At 45.5% G+C, this 24,517-nt stretch overlaps 1 protein-coding gene across 2 annotated transcripts in view; it reads right to left on the reverse strand.

Annotated features, from left to right (window-relative positions):
- The window catches only part of Kcnip1 (potassium voltage-gated channel interacting protein 1), a 373,163-nt gene extending 349,054 nt beyond the window's left edge, over positions 1-24,109 (reverse strand). For both annotated transcript variants that reach the window (XM_035447796.1, XM_027425208.2), the window contains exon 1: positions 24,022-24,109. In XM_035447796.1, the coding sequence (XP_035303687.1) occupies positions 24,022-24,109 (88 nt within the window). The remainder of the gene's footprint in view (positions 1-24,021) is intronic.
- Positions 24,110-24,517: the final 408 nt, after the last annotated feature.

The raw sequence follows: 24,517 nt of genomic DNA on the forward strand, positions 1-24,517 counted from the left end.
CATCTGATATCTGATGTTGCCCTCCAGTTTCTTAGCTGTGGCCCTTCCTTTCAAGGCCAAGTAGCTCATCACTCCCCAGAAGGAGACCTTCTGGGGATCAGCAAAGTCTCAGGAGTCTTCAGAAAAGCTGATATTCTGTTACTATGGTATAGTTTCCGAGGTGCTACCACTGGGAAGAGTCATGGATGGATGGGAGGGATTGTTCTGTGTTATTTCATCTTACAAGTACATGTGAAACTATGATTATGCCCTAAATTCAAATTCAATTTAAAAAGAGAAAGCAAAGTCCCCACAGGGAGTCTGACTTTAAAGAGTTACTTTATGCAGGTTTCCAGCAAGAGAAAATGACATATCCTTCTAGAAGAATTAGTACGTAGGGATGCCTGGCCTCCCCTGTCCCATGCATTAATCATGATGGTCTTCATTTTCTTGGGGAAAAAATGTTGCCTTCCTGTCAGCAGGGACTGCTCTGCTTCCATCAAAAGCCACACCTATCTGTTCTTGTAGAACTGCATGGCTAGAGAAAGTGTGAAATAATGGGCATTTGAGTGTGATGGAGTCAGATGTGGGGAGGTAAGATGATCTTGGCAACAATGGCTGCCTAGAAGAGCAGAAAGCCCTCACCCATCCTGAGTATGTCACTGCTAATGAGCATCAGGTACTTCCTGTACCTGGTTTATTCTCACTGGCCATGACTCACACCTGCAGAAGTGTGCCTGATCTATTCCTCACATGTCCTTTCTCTTAAAGCAGACACCTCGTAGACATCAGAGACAGTAGGATCCCTGAGCTTCTTATTTGAAGTGGAAAGAACCCTTGTGAGACACCCTAGTAGTGCCAGCTGTTAGACAGCTTCAGCTCTCCAGCCAAGGCTGTGACTAAAAAAACAGTGGGTCTCTTCCAGTTTTGAAGGTTCCCAAGGGAAAGCTCCCTCTGTTTTCTATAAAGCTGTAAGGCAGGGAGGGCAGAGAGGTGAGTCTGATACATGCTTGCCTTCACGGAGCTGTCTGTCTTCTTGCTCCACCCCTAGCCCCATCACCATTATTAAGGGTGCTAAGGAACCTAAATTGTGTACACTTAAAATCATGTAATACAGAAATCTTAATTTTTGTGATTTTCTGTTTCCTGTTTCCTGTTTCCCTCTAAACCAACAAGTTTCAGCCCAAGTTTCCCCTGCTGTGAACCCCCTTGGGTCAGCCAAGTGCAAAACTATTACTAATACAACAGGTGGTTGGTTAGACTGTCCAGTGCCCTTTCATTTCCCATTCAATTTGCAGGAATTTGAATTCTATGATATATATGGGAAGATGCCATTTGAGCAAGTGAAGCTGTCCAGTTTCTTACCATCTGAGGTCTCTTCATGAGCAGATGAAAGAGAAGCAGCAAGTGCAGGTTAGGGCATGGAGACCCTCCCTGGATTGTAGGGCAGCTGTGCTTAAACTAGAGATGCATGGGGCCACAACCTTTGGTAGGACAAAGGTGGTCAGAAGTTCCAGGTCAAGATAGTGAAATATACCTATCATAGACAATCAAGTATAGAGCTTTGATTGGAGTCCAGCTGCCTGGTTAACTGGACATTAAAGATATCTTCAAAAATGCACAACAGATGGCTCAGTGGCTAAGGGTGTGTGTTGTCCCTGTAGAGGACCAAATCACCCACATCAGGCAGTTTACACCTGCCTGTAACTCCAGCTGCAGGGGGATTCTAACACCTCTGGGTTCCAGGGGCTCCTGCAGCCATGTGCACATGCCCACTCTCTCTCTCTCTCTCTCTCTCTCTCTCTCTCTCTCTCTCTCTCTCTCTCACACACACACACACACACAATTAGAAATAAAAGTAAATCTTTTAAAATTTAAAACAATGAGATTTCTCTTGATAACATTTGTAAGATAAAATTATTTTTCATAAAATGTTTTCATAACATTCATAATTTACTATTACTTTAAAATAAAGAAATTCAAATGAAATATTTTATCGCTCCTAGTTTTAATTTGTAAAATGACAACTACTAATAGCTATAACAAATGCACACCAACACTCGTTGGATCCTCAGTATTTTTTGAAAGTGTAATTGGTCCTGAGCACAGACAGCTTTAGGGGGTTGGGCTGGTGCCGCTAGAGATAAAGATGATGTCTCTCCCCACCATGCCCATGGAAACATAAAGCCATCCTCTGTTGAGTTCTTCAGATTCCACTTAGGCATAGAGGGGAGGTTTTAGTTCTCTGGATTGCCACTGTGCCTCAGTTCATGATTCCACAGGAATTCCACAGGAGTGGATGGACCATCTCCTTACCTACAAGCACTTCCTGGATCATTTATTTGCATGTCAGTTCAGTGCAAAACTCAGGGTCTTCCTGGGTTACCCAACTCCCCTTCCCTCCCTACTGATGTAAAATACATTGCCATCAGCCAGCTTTCCTAAAGGGTAGTTGGGAGATGGGGAGGGGAGGCATGTAGAAGCATTGAACTCTAGACTGAATGGGAATCAAGTGTGTGACATATCCCCAGGCTTGTTCCTTCTCCCAAGCTTCAGTGAAAGGTGGATTACAGGGGCCTCTGTTCCCCATAATCCCCATCACTGCACACAACCCTCACTCCTGACATGACATACATGGAACAAAATCAGAGGCTCACTAAACATATGAATCATGGAAACAGGTCTTCTACTCCTTTGCACTGCGAAGGGCAGTCTTGTGTGAATGCACCAGTGACCTATGGAATCTCTTGCTAACTCTGTGTAGCATCAAAATTGCATTACTCTGTAGGAAGTTCCAATAGTGTCAGAACTGGTTGGTGTCAGAGGAGAAATAACTTTCCCATCTTCCGTCAGAAGCATCGCCAGGGAGAAAACCCTCATATTTCCACATTTCTCTTTAGTGACAGTCTACATCAACACTTTTGATGAATAACTCACTGGACCAAGCTGTAGCCCTTCCATTCTGGGATATATTTAGCTAACCATTTCCCCCAAGCGACAATCTGTCATCCCTAATAGTAATAAGAACTAACATTTGTGGAACACCTGTGTGCCGGGATGTAGGCCAAGCCTTTCCACGTATGGCTCATTTCACACTAACAGCATCATTTGAGGTTAATATTGGCATCTCCATTTCATAGATGTGATAACTGAGGCATGAGGAAGGGTTTTAATTTGCCCTAGACGTTAGCAAGTAAAGGAGTTGTTATAAAAAAAACTAGACAGTATAGCTTAATGATGGCTCTAACCACTGAAACCTTCTTCCATCTCTTCCCCTTTCTCAAGTGTGCAAAGGCTGGTTGTTGAGAGCCTGTTAGCTGCCTTTCATGGCACTCCTACAGAGCCCAGGCTCTCACAGCTTCTCTATGCTATTTATCTAAAGAATCAGTAACTGAGAATATTTCCCAAATATGAACACTTGAAATGTGGGTGCTGCCAAGAATAACTTGGGTTGTCTACAATCTGCCAGAAGCCACAATTTCTGGTCCATAACCCATTTGGCCACTTGAAACCCAGACATTCTCCAATCTCCTGAGTCTTTGCATTGCTGGCCACTATTACAAATCAGAATAGTAGTGTGGCAGTTTGATGGGCAGTTTGACTTTCTCAGTGACCCCACCCTGTTTTTCAGTGGCCCTTTCTTTCTTTAGTCAGTGTTCACAAACCACAGACTTAATAATCATCTCTAGAACTTTCCCAGTTGTTGACAGCATAGTAATTTATATTTATCTTTGTCATTAATAAAAATTTGGCCATGAGACATCTCTTGGCATCCAATTAAATTTTCTGTGAACATACTGGCCATGGTCCTTCAGTCTCTTGCATTTTTTCCAGTGCTTGTAAGTGAATATCTGTCACCAGGACAAATGCTAGTGTGGAACAGTCAGGATCCTTGAAGAAGCTCCTGGTCCCATCCAAGATTTGCGGCCATGCTGGATCACTACAGTCAGCTCTTAGATCTCACTTCTTGTGTAGAAATTGGGAACACATCCAAACAGAATTGGGTCTTGTGCGCCCTACTCTCGGGCCATTGCACCAAAAAAGTGCAGACAGCACTTATTATCCTTATTATCACTATCTCAGGGCATCTCTTCAAGGGCTTGTTCTCATCCTTCAACTCCAGGGCTAAGTGCCAGCTCACTGTGACATTACTTGAAGGGCCCCAACTATATTTTTGTGTTTGTCTTTGGTGATAGAGCTGGAAGGAAAGAAAATTTAGAAAATCAGGAGTTCAGATCGGCTTGTCTGTGACCTTGAGCAGTTAATTTAATTTCCCCACGGCTCAATTTCCTCAATTGGGAAATGAAAGAAACTCCATTTGTTTTATAGGGTGCTTAGGATGATTGAGTGCAGATACTCAGCCGAGTACCTGGTGCATTGAAGATGCTCCAGAAATGTTCCAGCAAGCCAGCTTCCCCCAGATTCTTTTCTGCTGAGAGCTCACAGGACTCTCTATTGCCACCCTGTCTCACTAGCAGTTTTCCATCTTCCTTCTGGACACTATGACCAAGAACTGCTATGTTCGTTTTCCTTTCCCTGTTTATCTTAAAAATGTCAGCCACATATCAATGGACTGTCTTCGCTTGAACATTCTTGATGATCCCCAGATAAACTTAGATCTTGAAGGAAAGTAGTCTTGCCCTTGGGACCCACACCCATGTCTTGTCATGCCATCTCAAGTATCAAAGGACTTTTGCTTTGAGAATCCACTTCGTGGCATAATCATTACCCATAATAATGATAGGTCTGGACAAAATAATCTTCCCAGTGTGAGGCAGCCAAATCCCTTGGCCTAGAAATCAGGCTTAATTGGAAATTAAATTGCATTTCCATGCCACCTGCAGGATGCCTATATCCACAGATAATTTATCAAGGTGATGTCTTATCTGGAGGAAGCCCATGGGAATGGATTGGCTGCCTCAGCAAAATTGCAAGCTCGTATTCGATAAAAGAACTTTCTTTACCATTTAGCTTGAACTCCACAAGTTTCTCATTTGGAGCTTTGTGTGCCCATTAGCCATTTCTCTGCCAGGTGCTGTGACAGGACCTAGAAATATGGATATAAATGGAACCTGGCTCCATATTCTAGTGTCCATGGGCCAGTGGCAGAAGAATTATTAGGCAAAAGATTCTAAAGTCACAGCATTTGGTCATCTGGCGCTGAGTAGCAAAGGGAGGTAGAAAGCAATGAATGGACTCAGTTAAAGGATTGGGATTTTGTCTTCAGCACTGATAGACAGTTTGCAGTCATTAGGGGCTGTGCCATTCAGATTCTTCATGAAGCCTTGAACTATTCATTCCATCCTCTGGGCAGGAAACACATATGCTGGGGTTTTCATCATTCCTGGTATATTTACTGATGAACAGCCCAAGGCTTAGAAGGTGAGTCACTTGCCTGAGGTCGCCACTTTGCATCTAATAATCACAGAACTGGAACTGAAACTCGGGCGACTTCTACAGAGCCTTTTTGCCTTTGAACTCTACACTCTAGTGCTCTCTTATTTCCATCAACTTTTAGATTTGAAGCTGTCCAACTCTAACTGCAGTTATTGGTATGTGTAGTGCTCACACCGATTCACTGAGGATTACCAGTACTTCGCTAGAATTGCACTCCCCCTCTTTCTGTGTCTCTCTTTCCCTTTATGCATCTCCCCACCCCCACGTGTGTTTGTGTGTGTGCATGCCATTTGAGAATTAGATGCAGAAACATAAAACATGGGACGTAGAGATCTATTTGGCTGAACAAGAATATGAATGTCGGTGGTGGGACAGCTGGAGAGATGGCTCAGGGGTTAAGAACACTAGCTGATCTTTCAGAGGTCCCAGTTCAATTCCCAGCAACCATGTGATGGCTCACAACCACCTGTAATGAGATCAGATGCCCTCTTCTGGCCTGTAGGGATACATGCAGACTGAATATTGTATATTCAAGAAATAAATATACATAATAAAGAATACGAATATCGGAAGAACATATAGGGACAGATGGTGATTGACTTCATGGGGTTGGGCTGGGAGGAGCAGTCTAACTCTCTTATGGGATGGAGAGCATGTATTCAACAAGATCATAGCAGAGGACTTCTCAGATGTAGGGGGAGATGGTTATCTAGACCTAAGAGTCTTATAACTTCAAACAGACAGCATGAAAAGAACATCAACTCATCATGTTATCATTAAAGTACCAAGGATGCAGAAGGAAGAAAGAATATGGAAAGTGACAGTAGAGAAACTCCAGGTCACATACAAAGGCAAATCCTTAAAAATAATAGAGATTTCTCAAGAGAAACTCTCAAAGCCAGGAGGGCATGAAATGATGTATTTCAAGATCTGGAAAGCAATAACTGGCAGTCTCGATGACTATATCCAGCAAAGCTACCCTTAATAATAGAAGAAAGAGGAAAGGCTTTCTGTCATAAACACAAGCTAAAAGAATCTTTGTCTACAAAACTATCACTACAGACTGGAGAGAAAGATAAACACATCCATGAGGCCACAGGGAAGAATAACTTACACCAAAATAGATAAGTAACTGAGGGTTAGGAAGGCACCTACCAATATAAAAACAACAAAATGACAGAAATTAGTACATAACTTTCAATAATGACTCTTAATGATATCAGTTCTCTGATCAAAAGATACAGAAGAGCTGATTGGGTAGAAAATAGGGTCCAACTGTTGGTTGTCTTCAAGAAATGTACCTTATTGACAAAGACAAGCAAGCCTTGGGGTGAAGGGATGGAAAGAGGATTCCAATCATCAAATGTAACAGGGAAAACAGTAGGCATAGTTATACTAATATTTCACAGCATAGACATCAAGTCCAAATTAGAAGAGATAGAAAAGTTAATTTAAGTTGCAGGCTGACCAACTCAGCTTCCATCTGGGCCCAGATCCAGTGCTTTGCGGTAGACCACCCCTACATCTACTCCATCTACGGGATGCTGGACTGTGTGGAGGAGCCAGTGCTCAGAATCATATCCGGGAGCATTTCATCACCACTGAAGATGAAAACCTGAACAATGGCTATGATTGAAGATGGTGACAGCCACCAGCAATCACTATGGACCACAGAGCAGCTCCGAGGAGCCTGAAAAACCAATGGAGGCTCTGAGAAGAGATGTGGTGATGGCAACAGAGGAGTCTACAGAGCCCACAGTACCCTTGGAACAACTAAAAAAATGCAGGTCCTATGGGAAGATGCTTTTTTCGAAAGTAGACTCAAGAAATTGGAAGGGAAAATGTCAGAACAGGGCCTTGAGCCCTTGGGAGAGAATGATGAGACTACACACATGGTAATGGATGGTATGGGAGTAATATGGGAATACAGCCACAGTGGACAGAACATAGCATTACTGAATAGAGCCAGCCCTTAGCCAGAGGGCCAGCCTGCAGTGTGGGAGGAGAGCTCAGCAATGTTGTACTGCCTGAAGGCTGCAAGCACAATGGTTATGCCTGGGGTCTCTTGGAGTGGCCCACATTGTGAGTAGAGGGGTATGTGGTGGTCTGGAGCTTGCTCAGATCCTGCCTCCAGATGCCCTGCCTAGCTTGCAACATCACGCTGATTTTAGGCAACAGCAGGATATAGAAGTCGAGTTTCGGCAATGGTCCAGTATTTAAGGTGCTTCAGAAACCAGAAACCCGGAACCAGACCAATGACTCATTGTGATGAGTATTTGCATATAAAGCTGCTTGGGCAAAAAAAAAAAAAAATACTGTGTGACATACTACAAGTTTGCAATGCCACTTTGATGAACAGATATGCAATGAAGAGGTGGGCAAGAGGAATGTAGCGGTATGTGGGTGGTGGAGAGAGTTAGAACTAGAGGCACAACAGCATTGGCAGGTGTGAGAAAAGTCTTCTGTGGACAGGAGAGCATGACACTGAGCTGTTAGGTGGTATGCAGAAGCCTGGAATTCTTACAGGCTGTGCCCCTGAACATGCTGCCCAGCCACATGAATGCCCTGGCTCTGAGCAACTACAAGAGGTCCTAGGTGGAGAACACCTCATTCTCTGGAATGCACCTCCTCAAAAGACCCCCATGGTCCTTGCTGACCCCGGAGGCCATGTTGGTATCTGTGGTCTGTGCTACAACTCAGGCACATGTTGGTGTCCATGGTCCATGCTGCCAGCCGCAGACTGTGTCAAGACCTGAGGTCCTTGTGAGTGTTCGTGGTCTGTGCTGCCTTTGGAGGCCATGTCAATGTCTGTGACTTGTGCTTCTGCCAGAGGCCAGGTGGATGCATGTGCTCTATACTACCCTCCTGAGGTCATGTTGATATCCAAGGTCCATGCAGCCACCAATGGCCATATTAATGTCTGTGGCCATATGCTGTGGCTGGAGGCTGTGTAGATGTCTGTGGTCTATCGTCTCAAAGAAGCCCATGTTAATGCCCATAGTCCATGTTACCACCAAAGACCATGTGGATGTCCATGGGCTGGGAGCCTCTGGAGGCCTGTGCTGCTGTTGAGGGCCATGGTTTGTGCCCATGTTCTGTACTCTAGCTGAGGGATGTGTAGATGTATGAAGTCTGTACTGACACTGAAGACCATGCTGAGGTCTATGGTCTGTGATGATGCTGGAAGCTGTGTGGATGTCCCTGGTACCTGCAGTCACCAGAAACCATGTGGAAGCCCATGGTCCATGATGCTGCAGACTGTAAAGTACAAGGAAGCTTCTTTTGCAGGATATAGATACCTGCAGTCTCACCATTGAGAATGAGAGACAGGAGGATTCTGTGCCCCCCCCCAAAAAAAAACACTCTAAACAGGAAGACATTGAGGAGAACTCTTAAACCTTGTGATAGGCAGCCAGGCATGGTGGCTCATGCCTTTACTCCCAGCACCCAGGAGGCAGAAGCAGGTGAATCTGTGAGTTCAAGGCCAGCCTGGTCTACAGAGCAAGTTCTAGGACTGTCAGTCTCCCAACTGGGCTGTGGGGAGTTTCCACAGCTGACTTCTACAAACTCTTCACAGAAAAATTAGCATCAATGCTTTAAAAACTATCCCCAAACAGAATGGCAGGAATGCCACTAAGTTAACTCTACAAAAATCAAGATTATTCTGATAACTAAACTGGATATGGACATAACCAAAAGGGAAATTATTAGTAAATCTACATGATGAACATGGAGGTAAAATTATTAATAAAATTCTTCCAAACCAAATTCAATGATACATCAAATGATCAATTGCCTATTCAAGTTCCATTTATTTCAGGGATCAAAGATTGTTTCAATGTATTCAGATCAATAGATACACTACATTACACACTAAAAGATAGAAATTATATGGTCATATTGATAGGAAAAGAAAGGCTCTGGACAAATTTCAATGTCCTTTCATGATTTAAAAAAAAAAACCCTGAAGAATCCAAGAATGTAAGGCTCATATCTCAACATAGGTGATGAACCTATAATGTGATGAACCTATATGCAGCGTCATATTAAATGTGAAAAAACACTCAAAGCATTCCCCCAAATCAAGAATAAGACAGGATCATCCACTTTCTATCCCTTTTATTCAATATGGTACTAGAAGTCTTAGACAGAGTAGTAAGACAAGAGATGTAAATAACAGGAACACAAATAGGAAAGAACTCAACCTATATAGAAATGAACCTTAAATAGCTCCTAATGCCAACAAAAACTTAGGTTAATTGTTTTGGTTGGTTTCTTTTCTAATTTACATTTTCCACATGCACATCTGTTCACTGATTGGAAATTTACCTGTAGCTTTACACTCAACATTTCCGTGTGTTATATAGTTGAAGTAAACGTTCAGAAGTCCTCTCAGCGGGTGAAGAAAAATCTATGTATTTTGCTTCTGTTTATTTTCCTGAAGTTTAAGTCATCTCCAACTTTCACTTTAGTAAATAATGTGATAATACCATGGCAGACACCTCTGAATGAAAGTCTATGTTCAGTTCATATGTCTTACATAAGCCTAGAAGAGATTTCTCCTTTAGGGTTGGATGGACAATCTCCGGTTTGGCCCATGTTTTGTCTGGTTGTGATGTGGAGGAGAGAAACGGGAAGAACTACAGGCTGCTGCAGCAAAACAGGAGAAGTGATAATGGCTGGAGTTCAGGGGTAATTCCGGGAATAACACTGAAGTGACAGACAAAAGATGATTCACAGTTCCAGTCAGGGACATCTAAGAGAAACAGTGTAGCTGGGAGAGAGAGAAAGACTGGCTATGACTTTGTAAGGGTTCAGTAGAGGTTACTGAGTAGAAGGGTCCAAAGACTTTCTCCTCCTTCCTCTCCCCCGCCCCGCCTCTTCGCCCCTCCCTCTCCCTATCCTCTGAGCATTCCTGTGCCAGACCTTGTATTGAATGCTGAGCATTCCTAAATCACTAAGGCATGGCCCCTGCCCTACCACTTGCTTTGTAAATAACTAAGGTGTGGCTCCTGCCCTACCACACACTTTCAGTCCAGCCAGTGTGTCACTGTAGACCTGGAGCATAAGAAAAGAGCCCAGAAAAAAAGGGAACTAGGGAGTCCCTTCTCTGGTAAGTTCACCAGGTGACACTGAAGAGGGAGGGATCTTGCTGAACCTGGAGTGTGAAGAGCTATCTCCAGGGAAAGCTACCACCTGCAAGAGGAGCCAGGTCACACCATCCCTGTGCCCCCGCCACCTTTCAGAGAAGTCTCTGCTTTGAGGATACAGAGCTCAAGTATCTTGCTTGTTTCATCCTCAGTTTATTTACCTGGACCTAGGAGGCTGACGGTGGAGTTATCCCTGATTGTGTGTGCTGTTATGGCCTTGACTTTACTCTCTCATGGCCAGTTCTCAGTGGCATGTGAGGGTTATGCTTCCAAGTCTAAGATATAATCATCATGGGGACAATGTCTCATGTCTGCTTTTTGTCTACATCATGGTGCCATGGGAAGCAGAAGCCCCCAGGGAGTAGAAGATGCTCTTCTGGGTTCAGCCTTCAGTTTGCAAAGCATGACTGTTCTGTCAGAGTGTGTCTGACCCAGAGACTTCATGCCTTGAGGCTGGTTTCCCTGCTTTCTGTTGAAAGCGTCCTCAGGGAAACATTAGCCCAGCCACAGGTGACTGATCTAGCATTACATCTTAGAACTCTTCCACCTGCTTCTCTGGGTCCTAGGAGGATTATGCAAAGTGGGGGCTTTATTGTTCTTTTCCTGTCTTCTGAAAGAGTGGGAGAAGGCTGGCTGAAGGGTGTGCAAGAGACAGGGGAGTTTCTGGATGCTAAAGTCATTCTGAGTGGACCATTAGCTCTCCCGCTCTATCTACCAAGAATAAGACTCTGATTCCATGTAGGGAAAGAGAAGTCAAAGAGAATGGTGGACACATCTCTGACCAATTTCTGGCTTACATGGGTCATTTGGTGTATCAGTCATTTTCCAGGACCTGGAAGCCACTGGTTTGACAGTAATACAACAAGGTAAGACTTATACTTAGTTCTTATAAATAACAGTAAGATATAAAAGCAAGAGCACACTGTCATTTATGAGTCCTAATAAGGCACAAGCCTTGCACTCAATACTTTTGTGCATTCCTTCAGTCAACCTTCAGGATGGGCCTAGTTGTACCCATTGTATAGATGGCAGAAAAGAGGAGTGAGTTCCTAAAACATCTTCATGTAATACAGGTTAAAATGGTGGTGTCTAGTGAGTTCCAAAATCATGCTTTCAGAAGGTCCTGGATATTCGGTGAATGAAGGGGAACTTGGGCAGGGGACATTCTATGCCTGTAGCTCCCATAAACATTTGCAGATGAGTCCATATCTCCAGAGATGATCTGCTCTTCCAAGTGGAGCATAGTGCAGAATGGAGATCATCCATTCCGCCTGCAGCTCCAGAGTCTCTCTCTTTCCACAGTGAAGTCAATCAAACTGCCCCTGGCTACAGTAACTAAGGGGGTGGTGGCTCTCAGATTGATAGGCTCAAAAGCCAGATGGCAGCAGTTGTGCCAAGTGTGGATGGGAAGATGGACATGGGAAGGCAAGGAAATGAGACTGGGCTCTTTAAGCAATACACTGGGCAGAACCTATAGGGATTGAGGGTAGATTTGAAGGTATAGATTCCAGGATCAGCTTGCTGACAGCAGAAATCCAGCTGGCTGGGTAGCATCCTCGGGGCCTTGAGCTTCTAAACTGTCTAGACAACCTCAGCTTCCACTCAGGGCCTGTGCTCCAGGCTGTTGGCCAAATGCAGGGGAAGCAGTTATGGCCACCACACAGTTCCAACCTTACAGCTCTGGACTCTAGGGGATAAGCATGAATAACGAGGAGATGTAAATCAAGGGAACACTGTGGGTTGTGGGGATGAGCAAGTTCTAGAGATATCCTGAGTATAGTGTGGGCTATGGTGAGTCACACTGCCTTGTATCCTGTGGAAGAGACTGGATATCCTGAACAAACTCACAAAGGTGATGGTGTGGTGAGTCGAACATGATAATTAGATTGACAGTAGTAGCCACTTCACTATGCATTCACAACCAAATATCAAAATATCACTTTATACCATAAGTGCATATAATTTTAATACTAATTTTTAAAAATGTGTATAAATGTGCCATGTAGGAATACGATGTGCTGTGTCGAGAAATAGGGCAGCACTAGGTGACAGGATATATCAAAGCATTTATAGCTGGCTACAGGAAGCAGGAGAGAAGTAAATGAAGCATAGGGGAGGGTTTCTGGAAAGGTCAGAGATCATCCAGGAGAACAGTAACCGTGGAGACCTGAAGGATGAAGAAGCTGCTTAATACTCCAGCAAAAGCAGCATGGCTCAGTTTCTAGGGTGCCTCATTCAGGGTGGCGACAGAAGGAAGAGAGCAGAAATCTGCAGAACAAATCACAAAATACACATTGCAAGAAGTCTGCCTTCAATTAAAAAGATGTCAAGAACTGGGAACGGGAGAGATGGCTCAGAAGTTAAGAGCACTTGCTGTCCTTATAGAGGATGGGAGTTCAGTTCCAAGCACCATATCAGGAGGCTTACAGTCACCTGTAAGTCTAGTTCCAGGGGATACCATGACCTCTCTGTCTTACTTGGACACCTACACACATGGGGTGCACATACATATTCAAGCATTCACATGCACACGCAAAATAAAATAAGTAAACCTTTAAAAGGTTTGTCAAGAATCCACAGGAGGCAGTTTCTGTATTGTATTTTTAAAATATCAGAATGGTGCACTGATAGATAAATGGATAAGCACAACATGACACAGCCACACAACGAAATAATACTCCATTATTTAAAAAGGAATGAAATGCTATCCCAGGCTACAACATGAACAAACCTTGAAAACATGCTAAGTGTACCAAGTCAGACACAAAAGAATACTAGTCTACTCGCACAAGGTACTTAGCATAGACAAAAATTGTAAGACAGACAGTAGAATAGTGATGACCAGGGCCAGGGAGAATGGGAGTTTGTGTTAGAAAAATGAAAATTTTTCAGGAAATGAATGGTGGTGACAGCATGAATGTACCCTAAACCATTTAACTGTACAGTTAAAAGTGGCTTATTAAATGTAATTGTATGGCTATTTATCTTGTGATAAAGATTGTTAGAAAAGGTGTTTAATCTGCTTGAGTCACCTTAGCAGAATACCACCAATCAGGAATGTCTTCAATAATAAATTGCTATTTTTCCAGTTCTGGAGTCCAAAGGTCAAGGTCAAGCTGGAAGAGTTGGTGTGAGGTGAGGCCTCTCCCTCCAGCTTGTAGGTGGTCACTTCCTCATATCCCTTCGGTGTCTTCCTCTTTCGATAAGGACAGCAGTCCCATGGGATTGGGGCCCCGCCCAAGTGACCTCATTAAACTCCCTCATTCAAGGTCCTGTCTCCAAATATAACTGCATTGGGGGTTAGAACTTCAGCATGTTAATTTTAATGGGGGCACAGTTCAATCTATAACAGAGGGTGACACTGCTGAGAAGCTTGATTGGGGGACTGTTCCTCTAAAACAAATCACAGCTTTGATCTCCATGTGACATGGGCAAGTGCTTCAAGCTCCCTAAGCATCAGGGATATGAACAGAAAGCTCCCAAGGGGAACTGGGGTAAGTGTGGGGTTTCCTCTAAAACCACAACACTCAGTGAATGACGGCAATGACCATCCCTCTTATTTTTGTCACATTGGGGCTGTCAGGCCACCAGTTCTGTTCTTGTGAGTTGTGGGCAGGATTCACCAGCACCAGTTTATTATCTCTGCAAACCCAATATTCCTCATGGCTTAGAGCTAACCCGAGCTCTGAGTGACCTTTAGTCCCACGCTGATGTCTGCAGATTCTGAGCAACAAGCCTGGGCTTGGCTTGACCTGATAACACAGGTGGTTTAAAAACTGTCACTCAAACTGACCCACTTTAATCAAAAGATTACATAAAGAAAATTGTGGTAGGCTAACCCCAGCCTCCTTGAGAAAAGCCCCAGGGTTGTATTTCCACACTGACTCTTGTTCAGTTCTCTCCCTCCAAACAACTTCTAAGCAAGAAAGGAAAATTGGTCAGATTTGACTCACAGCTGGAAATACTTGCTGAGTGCTCTACCTGAACTCTTGGATGCTAGGCCAATCCCCCCCCCACACACACTTTCTGTTATTTGACTATAGAATCTAACTGGTAGGTACTAGTTTGGAGAACTCAGGTCTTGAGAGTGGCAGCCTTCCCTAGAAATGAGCTTCTCTAGTCTGAATGAAGCTCTTGACAACTTGATTTCTAAAATAAGGGTATGTGTTATCACTTGCTTTCTTCTTTGAGGTGTGTGTGTGTGTGTGTGTGTGTGTGTGTGTGTGAGAGAGAGAGAGAGAGAGAGAGAGAGAGAGAAGAGAGAAAGAGAGAGGTGTACGTGTGTGAGAGTAAATGTGTTTGTGAGAGTGTGTGTGTGTGTATGTGTGTGTGTGTGTGAGAGAGAGAGAGAGAGAGAGAGAGAGAGAGAGAGAGAGAGAGAGAGAAAGAGAAAGAGAGAGGTGTACGTGTGTGAGAGTAAATGTGTTTGTGAGAGTGTGTGTGTATGTGTGTGTGTGTGTGTGTGTGAGAGAGAGAGAGAGAGAGTGAGAGAGAGAGAGAGAGAGATATTGGGGGATATATACTGGAATTAGGAGACAGACAGCTCAGAATCCCAGCTCTGACTCTGTCCCTTGCCAACAGGCAGCTCTTTTGTGTTACAGCTTTCTGTAGCTGTCACAAAAATGTCTGAGAAGACAATATAAAGCAGAGAGTTTTATTCTGACTCATGGTGGCAGAGGTTTCAATCCACGGCCAGCTGACTTCATTGCCCTTAGCCCTGTGTTAAAGCAGAAAACATCGTGGCAGAAGGTTGCGGAAGAGGAATCTGCTCATGTCAGGGCAGTCGGGAAGCAGAGAGACACAAAGGGCTGGAACAAGATAAACCTTCCAGATCCTGTCCCCATTGACCTCATCCCTTGAACCAATGGAACCTCATTTCCATTACCCCCTTAGTAATACTGTTAAATTATGAATTTATCTGTAGATAGATTCAATGCAATTAACAATCCATGACCCAACCACTTCCCAACAGCTAGATGCAATAGCTGTGGACCAAGCCTTCAAACCTGGAGTCTTTGAGGGTCCTTTTATATCCAAGCTGTAATACCCTTCCTTCCTCTGCAGCTTAAGTTTCCATTTGTGTAAATGGGGCTCTGGTGAGTTCCCCACCTTTGGGGTTCTTGTGCATGGTAAGATGGTGGAAGGTAGGTGAAAGGTTGGGTGCAGGCACACAGGTATGTTGGTCAGATAGCTCATGTACAATCTTTGCTTCAAATGTAAGTATTAAATACTAAATCCCAAAGCCGGACAGATCTTTGAAACCAGTAGTTCTTTCATTTGGGAGATGAACACATGAAGATCAGAGAAGGGAAAACATTACTTAGTAAAATGGATTGAAGGCTTGTTTCATAAAAAAAAAAAACAAAACATTTTAGCTCTACTCACCCATTGTGATGGTTTTTAGTGGTGAGGTCTCTAAATTGCTCTAAATTATTGATTTATTTTTATTGGCATATGTGTGTTGTACATGGTAGTGGGTTTTATGTAGACATTTTGATTATGTTATGTACATTGACCATATTCATCACTTCTATATGCTCTACTTTCTCTCTCTCGTCTCCCTTGCTAGTCCCTTTCTTTTGATCAGATAGACTCTTATCTACTTCATGTCATATATATGTCCACACACACACACACACACACACACACACACACACACACACACGCACACGCACACGCACACGCACACGCACACGCACACGCGCGCGCGCACACACACACACACACACACACACACACACACACACACACACACACACACACACCCCACACACAATTTGCATCATTTGCAGAGAAGCAGATGGAACTTTAGGTGGGTTTGGGAGGTGACTAGATTATAATGGTAGGGCCTTTGTGAAAGAAGTCAATCAGCTCTTGTTCGCTGGTGTCAGAGTACAGGTGACTGAAAAGATCCCAATAGAACTGTGGATCATCCTGTCTCCCTGATTCTCAGATATTAGCTCTAGAATAGAAAAGTGAATGACTTACTGCCAGTCCATTGATGTCATTCAGGGAGGTAAGAGTAGGACCAAGTATGGGAAAAATGAGATGGGTACAAGGCAGGGTCCATTCTCTGGACACCTATCACATACAAGACATGCTAGCTCATCACTTCTGTCAAACCCACAGAGAAGTCAGAAAGCATGTGGAGTTGGAGGGCTGAGAAATAGACAAAGACCAGACCTCAAAAAGGGACTTCTGTTACAGGTCCTGATTACTGCTGATATCTAATTGTCATTTGTTCAACTCTCATGGGATGTAGGCACTTGAGGCAACTATCACCACAAGGGGAGTGCTTGGGTGGGGATCACATTCTCCCACAGTGTGTGGCCAGGAAACACCCAGACATCCAGGTAAAAGGAATCTGTCCAGCTACTGATATATTCTCAGTTACAGGGCTTGCCATTGAGGTTATTGTGGGCACCTGAAATGACTTTGTAGTACTCATCTAGAAGTTAGAAAGAGAGTTGGACCATGTATCATTGTTTCTTCCAGCTTGACCTCATATCTCTATCCTCTCCTTGTGGTCATCCACAGCTAAAGTGTCTGAGGAAAGAAAAGTGGCCACATTGAGCTTTACCAGACCACTGCTATATGCCAGGCGCGTGCGTGCGTGCGTGCGTGCGTGCGTGCGTGCGTGCGTGCGTGCGTGTGTGTGTGTGTGTGTGTGTGTGTGTGTGTGTGTGTGTGTGTATGTGTGTTACATGCTGTCTCATTCCACCTCAGTAGCTCCAGGACATTAACATCCCTGACCTCATTGTATAAAGGAAGAAAGAGTTTAAAATGGGGAGTGACTTGCGCAGGGAAGCCTGTCAGGCCTGGCAGATTTGAACATAGTTGTCTGTCACCGTATCTGTGCTTTCTTCCTTCTACATTGCTTCCTTTCATGATTGCACCAGCACTGCTCTAGCCTTAAGAATCAACTGTTTTAGGGAACTTGGAAAACTGGGTTGACAGAAGCGTTCAGGGAAGATCCTGCAACCCTAAGAAGATTGGAGAAGGTGAGGGTTATAATGAAGGGAACAGGGCTTTGGGGCTTCAGGGCTTCAGAGGGCCAAATAAGACCTGGTTTGTTCTATTCTTCATTGTGTCATGGCATTGCAGCCCACAGTGCCCTCCTGCTATATAAGGGCCATTTCCAGCTACTTTTAATTTGGAACAAACTAGCCGCTCCCCCGTGGTCCTGAAGTTAATAGGATGTCTGTGCAGCATTGCCAGGCTAAGCATCCCTGAACAAATTATTCTTGTTTGGTATTAGGGTTCTTCAGGAGGGAGGCCAGGAAACTTAGAAGAGACAGCTTCTAAGTCATTTTAGCTGGCCCCAATCACCTCAGTGGCAAGTTCTATAACTGAGAATTTGTCAGTAGCTGAACAGATTCCTATTTCTTGAATGTTTGTGTGTTTCCTGGTCACCCACTGTGGGAGAATATGATCCCCACACAAGGGGTGGGAGTTTGACTTTCATCTGACTGTGAAGACCCAAGAGAGCACCTGGCCATCTGAAATGCATCAGTAGAGTGATGGGCCTATCATAGAGGAGCACGGACAGGAGGCCTGACTGTTAGAATGAAAGCTACTGGATATGGTCAGAGCCAAAGCAAGTACAGATCTTAGTGTGGTTGTACTGACCTGGGGCCTGGCAGGAAAATAAGATCCAGGACCCCAACTGGTTGAACTTTCTGCCTATGGTAGGGCACCAACATTGAGGGACACCTGGGACACCAGGAGTGGAGCTGTCTAACATGCCTGGGACACAGGGAGTAGGGCTTTCTAACATGCCAGGGACACAGCGAGTGGGGCTTTCTAACATGGCTTTAGCGCTAGCTTGTCCTGCACTGCTGGGACAATGAGATAACAGGAGTGTGGTGGTAGGGACACTCTTCCCCCAGTGAGCATCCTAAGGAAGAGACAGTATCTTTTCTTTGATAGAGGCCATTATCACATCTCACAGATCCCAAGTGTGAAGGTCATCGATTTCCCAGATGAGTTCTAGCTGCCAACTCAATGCCATAAGACTGACCGCCCCAAATCATGCCTGTTCCTCAACAGGTAAGAGAACTTTACACAGTTTCTCCATAAAAAGAGAAAGTTGTGGGTAAGCCCACCCAACATCGGGCACATGCCTTAGCCCTGCCCTCTTCTCCAAAGTAACTAGGATGCTGAAGATCATGGATGTGGCTCTCTTCTGTCCTTGGACTGTCAGTGGTCCCCTTTCTTTCTTTCTTTCTTTCTTTCTTTCTTTCTTTCTTTCTTTCTTTCTTTCTTTCTTTCCTTCTTTCTTTTTTATTTATTTTTTATTTCAGGTCATGTCTCCTTCTGGTATTAGCCACAACTCCTGAGTGACAGGTGGCTGTCCTGAAGAGACCCAGCTGCTATAACAGTTCTCAACAAACTCACCAATACAATGAATAGGAAGTTGGGGTGGGGGACTCTCTGTTGGACAAGGTGGGGAGTGGCACAGGTGGGGGCATCTTCTACTGCTCCATAGGTGAAGAAGAGTATGCCTGCTCTTGGCTCCACAGGACCTGGTATCTAATGTCATCTCTGCCACTTCCCAAGTGGGCCATGTGGCCTAGCTAATCAGTTTTCTTACCTTGGAAACCAGAGATGGCAATTCCTACTTCCAGGGTTGGGACTAGCACTAGGCACAACAGCAAAAAGAGTACTAGTCCTTAGTTTCCTGTAGCTGCAAGGAGGACATCTGCCCTACTACTGCCTGCCCTTACTTTGTAGTCTTCATTAAATTAGAAAAAAAAAAAAGATCCATGCTCAGTTGGATTTACTATTCTCAGATCAAAAGCAATTGCCTTCCTGCACTCAGGGACCTCGTACCATTCATTCACAGCTGGTAGACAACAAAATTGGGATGCAAGCCCAGCTGGCCTAAGGCAGAACCCATATCAGGTCCAAGGTCAAGCTTGTGAGGACCTGGAATAGCAGTGAGGAGGAGTCAAGGGGAACGGCGTGTCTTCAGGGGGTCTGTAGTAAAGTCTCTCCTGGCTTAGACAGGAACATCCTGGACTAAGTGGGAAGAAGAGTTGAAACCAAGGTTTTGTCCTTGACACAGATCTCAGTTCCCACAGACTCCTCTTGTCACTTTGCCTCATGGGTGGCCTGGACTATGCTACATGCTCTGCTCTTCTGGATTAAGTTCCTCCTTCTTGCTTCCTGTGGCTTTGTTGTCTGTGCCTCAGGTGGCGAATCAGTTCCAGTGCACAAAGGGAGCTGCTTTGAGCTGCCCTAGTCAGAGTGTAGCTTGCACTCCCCACCCCCACACACCACTAAATACAATAAAAAATTTAAAAAGAAGCATTTTTTTCTTTGCTCAGGGAAGGCCCTTTGGCGAGCTAGGGAGACAGAGATTAAACATAGTAAGGTGTTTAGGCTGCAGGTTGATGCCATCACAGACTATTCTGAGGGGACTGCAGTCAGTCTGATCTGGACACCAGGATGTTAGGATTGAGAGAGAGGGTGTCCCTTCCATGAGCTCTCACAGCCCCAGGGGTACAGCCCATTGATAACAGCCATATTCACCCTCACTGGCTGAGTGCAGTAACAGGGGGTACTGATTCCATTTTATTGATGAAGAAACTAAGGCCAGAAGTGAGAGGTCATACTCTGGGAAGCTTCCATACCTGTGTGTAGGGTCCTGGGATGCCCCAATCTGGTGCCTCCTGATGCATTTGTGGTTTGTGATTTTCTTTTACTTACTTACCTTTGAGACAGGGTCTCCTTATGTTGCCTGGGTTGATCTCCAATCCCTATGGTCAAGCCATCCCCATGCCTCTGCCTCCCAAATAGTCAGGTTCATTGGGCACATATCACCATGCCCAGCTGGGGAACTTGTTTTTTTTTTTTTTTTTTAAGCAAAAGCAAATCATGGAGGAGAGATCTAAAATAAATCCAAACAGAACTGAAGTGGGGAGAGTGCCAAAAGTCTGCTTGCCCAGTTCCTCTCTGAGGACTTTGAGACCATATGAAGGTCCAGGTAAAGCTCTGAAGGGTTCATGTGGCCAAGGCTCCTGCTCCTGTACAGAGTTCATCTAGCATTACCCTTTAGGTGTGGGGCAGGTGATGCACAGTGATACCCAGAAAGTACCTATATGAGGCATCCCCTCCGGACCACAGGCTGGTGGCTCTGCATTATAATACATTGTGTTCACCTAATTCTGCTGATAAGCCAGATGTAGTCTCCCTGGTTACAGTGGAAATGGAGAGTGTGTGGTTTGCCCTCCTACAGTGTAAAGCTAATGGGAAGGTATCCTTTTGAATAATACTAAGAGGGATGAAGATCACAAATTGTGGTCAGGGCTATGAAGGCAAAACTCATAACCAGTGAGATACCTATGCAAGGAGACCTGAGCATTTGTCCCTAAAGCAGGTAGGAAATCTGGTTGTTTTGGTACTTTAGACCTGTCTCAAAATTGGGTGTTGGCATGAAGGGAAGGTGATTAAAGACCAGGAGCTGGCAGGAGGGCTGGGCTTGATCTTTCCTCATTGCCTAGGCATTCCCAATGACATAGAGAAGGGAGACATTCCCTAGACCAGAAGAAGAGCGTGATAGATGCACTGGTTTCCCAATTCAGGAAAGGACAGAAATTGCGCCTACTTTGGAGAGTTGGATTGTTGCAAATCTAGAATTCAGTGCAGTGAATAACAGATAGCTGAAAGAAGAATGGAAACCAGAAAACATTACTCAATCACAATGCGTCCACACAGGATGGAGTCTAAATCATACACATTGGAAAGCCTGTCTTCTGGACTCAGTGAAGACCTTTCTCAGATACCCAGCTCCAGGTCTGGCCCAGCTCCTGGTGTCATCTCTTATTTAACAAATATTTAACCAACACCTGGGTTTGGCAGTACTACTCTCCCTGCACATGTCTGGCTCAGAGCCAGGGCTGTGTAAACATTTGGTCCTTTCTGCAGAGCTGAGGCTAAGGGTAGAGGTAAAATTCAGACACAGTCCTCCCCATGCCTGCTGTGTGCTGCAACCCCGAGACCTAGCTATTGGGAACTTGCTATTGAAGCAGATCAGAGGAAGGCCAGGCAGCCACTTGGTCCCCAGCGTAGGTCCCAACCAAGACTCTTCTACATCAGGTGGACCTTAGTTTCTGTGTGCGCATGTGTGTGTGTGTGTGTGTGTGTGTGTGTGTGTGTGTGTGTGTGTGTGTGTGTGTGTGTGTATTGTGTGTCCTGCCTCTGCACAGCTGTCCTTTCTGCAGTGATCACCATTCTAGACCCACCAACTCTCCAACTCTGCCGACATTAACCTCCCTCTCATGCCCAGCTCTGCTTCTTCTCCATCTCTGTTCAGAAGCTACTTTTTAGAGAATCCCCCAGTCTTCCCAGGGATCTGCCCTCTGTGTTTACTGTTACAGCACCCTCCCTGCCCCACTTCTGTTCATCTCAGCACTCAGTGTGATGTCTAAGTGGGATCCCTGCAGGATCTGCATCCCACCAGTCTCAGCTTTTCTTGCAGGGGAATTTGCATCCGTGAAATAATGTGTAGTGTCTGAGTGTGGCACATGGGAGGTAGGTGCCCAGTCCATAAATATTGAGAAAATATCTTCATACTCACTTATTAAAATATTAATATTTCCTCTATCCAGAAGAAGTCTGTGTCTCTCTTATACACACACACACACACACACACACACACACACACCCTTTGGACACACTCTTTCCTTTGCTGACTCACTTTCTCATGCTTATCTCTTCTGGTGCATAGTGTCAATCTGTGGTATATAGGCCCTCTTGCAGTTAGCTAAAGAGTTTCTGATCTTGGTTCTGGAGAGGGCTGGGGCTGGGTCCTCCACCACACACACACGCACACCCATCTCAGCCTCTGACCCACGTCTTTATATCTGAATGCAGCAATGAATTCCACGAAGGAATTCCGCATGTGGCTTTCCTGGACCCTTGCAACAACACTCAGCAGGAGGTAATGAATTCATTTTATGGATGAAAAAAAAAAGCCACAGAGAGGAGAGGCAGTGGCTTTCCCAGGTGGCAACACCAGAGCTGAGACCTAGGCTTCCTCTATCTGGGCTGGAGCTGTTTCTGGGGCACATCAGGGAGTGGAGGTAGGGAAGGATGCTACTACCTCACCTGTCAGTCCCTCAGTCCCAGAGGTTCTAGAACACACTTACTTGTCCCAGACAAATGGAGAACTTTGTTCAGTCTCTTCCCCCTGCTTTCTTCTTCTGGAAGTGAAGCCATTGAGCATCGCTGCAGCTGTGTCCTGCTCATATCCTGTTCTCTGCCCTAGGCCTCCTAACCCTCAACGCTAGATGCTCAGTTCCCCCAGGATATCCTGGAAGGACAATGTCCTAGTTCAGGAAAGGACCACGGAAAGGATGGGAGTCATTCAAGACCCAGGGGAGATGGTAAGGGGTTCTCATAATCCTCGCCACAGCAGCCACACAACTGACACCAGCCAACCCTATGCAGCTGGGTGCCTGGGCAATGTCATGAGATATGGCCACCCACAGCTTTTGCTTCCTCGAATTCTAAGGTTTGTGGGCTTCCTGCATGAAAATTGAGTCTGCAGCTTCTGGTGTCTGCCCCCTCCCAAAAGACTTATTTTTCCAGCGAGAGGGCGTGAATATTTAAAGATATTTTTCCAGCCATTCGAACCACACCACACTGCTGTCCTCCTTTAAATTTATGCCCAGAAAGTTTGCCTGAGTTCCCCTCCATGTCCCACCCTCCTGAGCACAAGATAACAAATGGAGTCCTTGAGAAGTTAGCCTCCCTTTTGTCAGGAGGGTTACCAGGGCTGCTGGCTGGGTTTGGGGGCTGGAGATATGTGTGTAGTCCTGATTCTTCTCCACGGCCACACACAGAGTTAATCAGCAAACCTCCTGACACTTCAGTACTTGGAGAAGCAAGGAAATCAGGCACAGGGTGGGGGAGAGTTGTTGGAGACAGCGGATCAGTGGACAGAGTCCAGGAGCACAGGACCCCCGAATCCCAATGGAGCAGCCTCGGTCCTGACTGCGGAGCTGATCAGGATGCTGAGTTTGCCACTGCAGAACTACTCCAGCCGGAGGGCCACCTCCTCTGCCCCCCTTCAGCATCTCTGCTGTGCACAATTACTCGCAGCCCACTGCATCAAATCTCTCTCTTATCAACAAAACACAACACTCCCAGGATAAGTTTTTATAACTCCAGTCACGCCAAGCTGCTTCCCAGACTTCGGGAAGGGTTCTGTTTCTCTGCCCATCTATAACCAATCAGCCACACATCGCCAACTCCATTTCTAAAGTTCCAGGCAATTACAGCCTCCTGAACTTCCTGGCGGGGTGCCTACCTGCCCAGGGCCATATCAGATTGTCAGCAGCCTCTGGTCCCAGGTGCTTATTCCCCAGCCTCCTCAGAGACTCAAGCAAGACTCCTACACACCATGAGTGACACACTCGGCACACTGAGGCAAAGTGACCAGTCAGGTCACATCAAGGCAGGACACAATGGTGGAAGCCGGTTTCCCTACCTTTGCTGAGGGTCCCGGTGATGAGTTTGAAGATGGTCTGGGCAAATTTCACGAAACCGAGTCTGCATCTTTTGGAGCAGCCACTCATAATGGCAAAGGTGAAGCAGGTACTTCGGTCAGCACCCAGAAGGGATGGCACCCACCTCGTGTGCTTCCGGACCTTGGAGCCTGCCTAGGTGAACCCTGTGAGATGGATGCACCCCAGAAACCAGTCTCCGGGAACAGCACAGCTGCCTCTGCAGCGAGTCCAGCTCTGCATCCAGAGAGCCTGCAGGGCAAGCCCTCCCTCCCTCTCCACCCCCTCCTTCTGTCCACTCAAGTCCTCACCACAGGAGCACCTCGGGATGCCAGGGCTGGGACGGCACTGCCAGGGTACCTAGGGCTCAGAGAAGACTGAGATGCGAGTGAAATTGAGCAGAGCAGGGAGGGAGGAGCTGGAGCCCTCCCAGGCTTTGCTGACAGTCTTGCCTACATGGCAGCGGTAATGTAGCAATTA

This window comes from Cricetulus griseus, chromosome 7, assembly GCF_003668045.3.
Source record: "Cricetulus griseus strain 17A/GY chromosome 7, alternate assembly CriGri-PICRH-1.0, whole genome shotgun sequence".
NCBI lineage: Eukaryota > Metazoa > Chordata > Mammalia > Rodentia > Cricetidae > Cricetulus > Cricetulus griseus.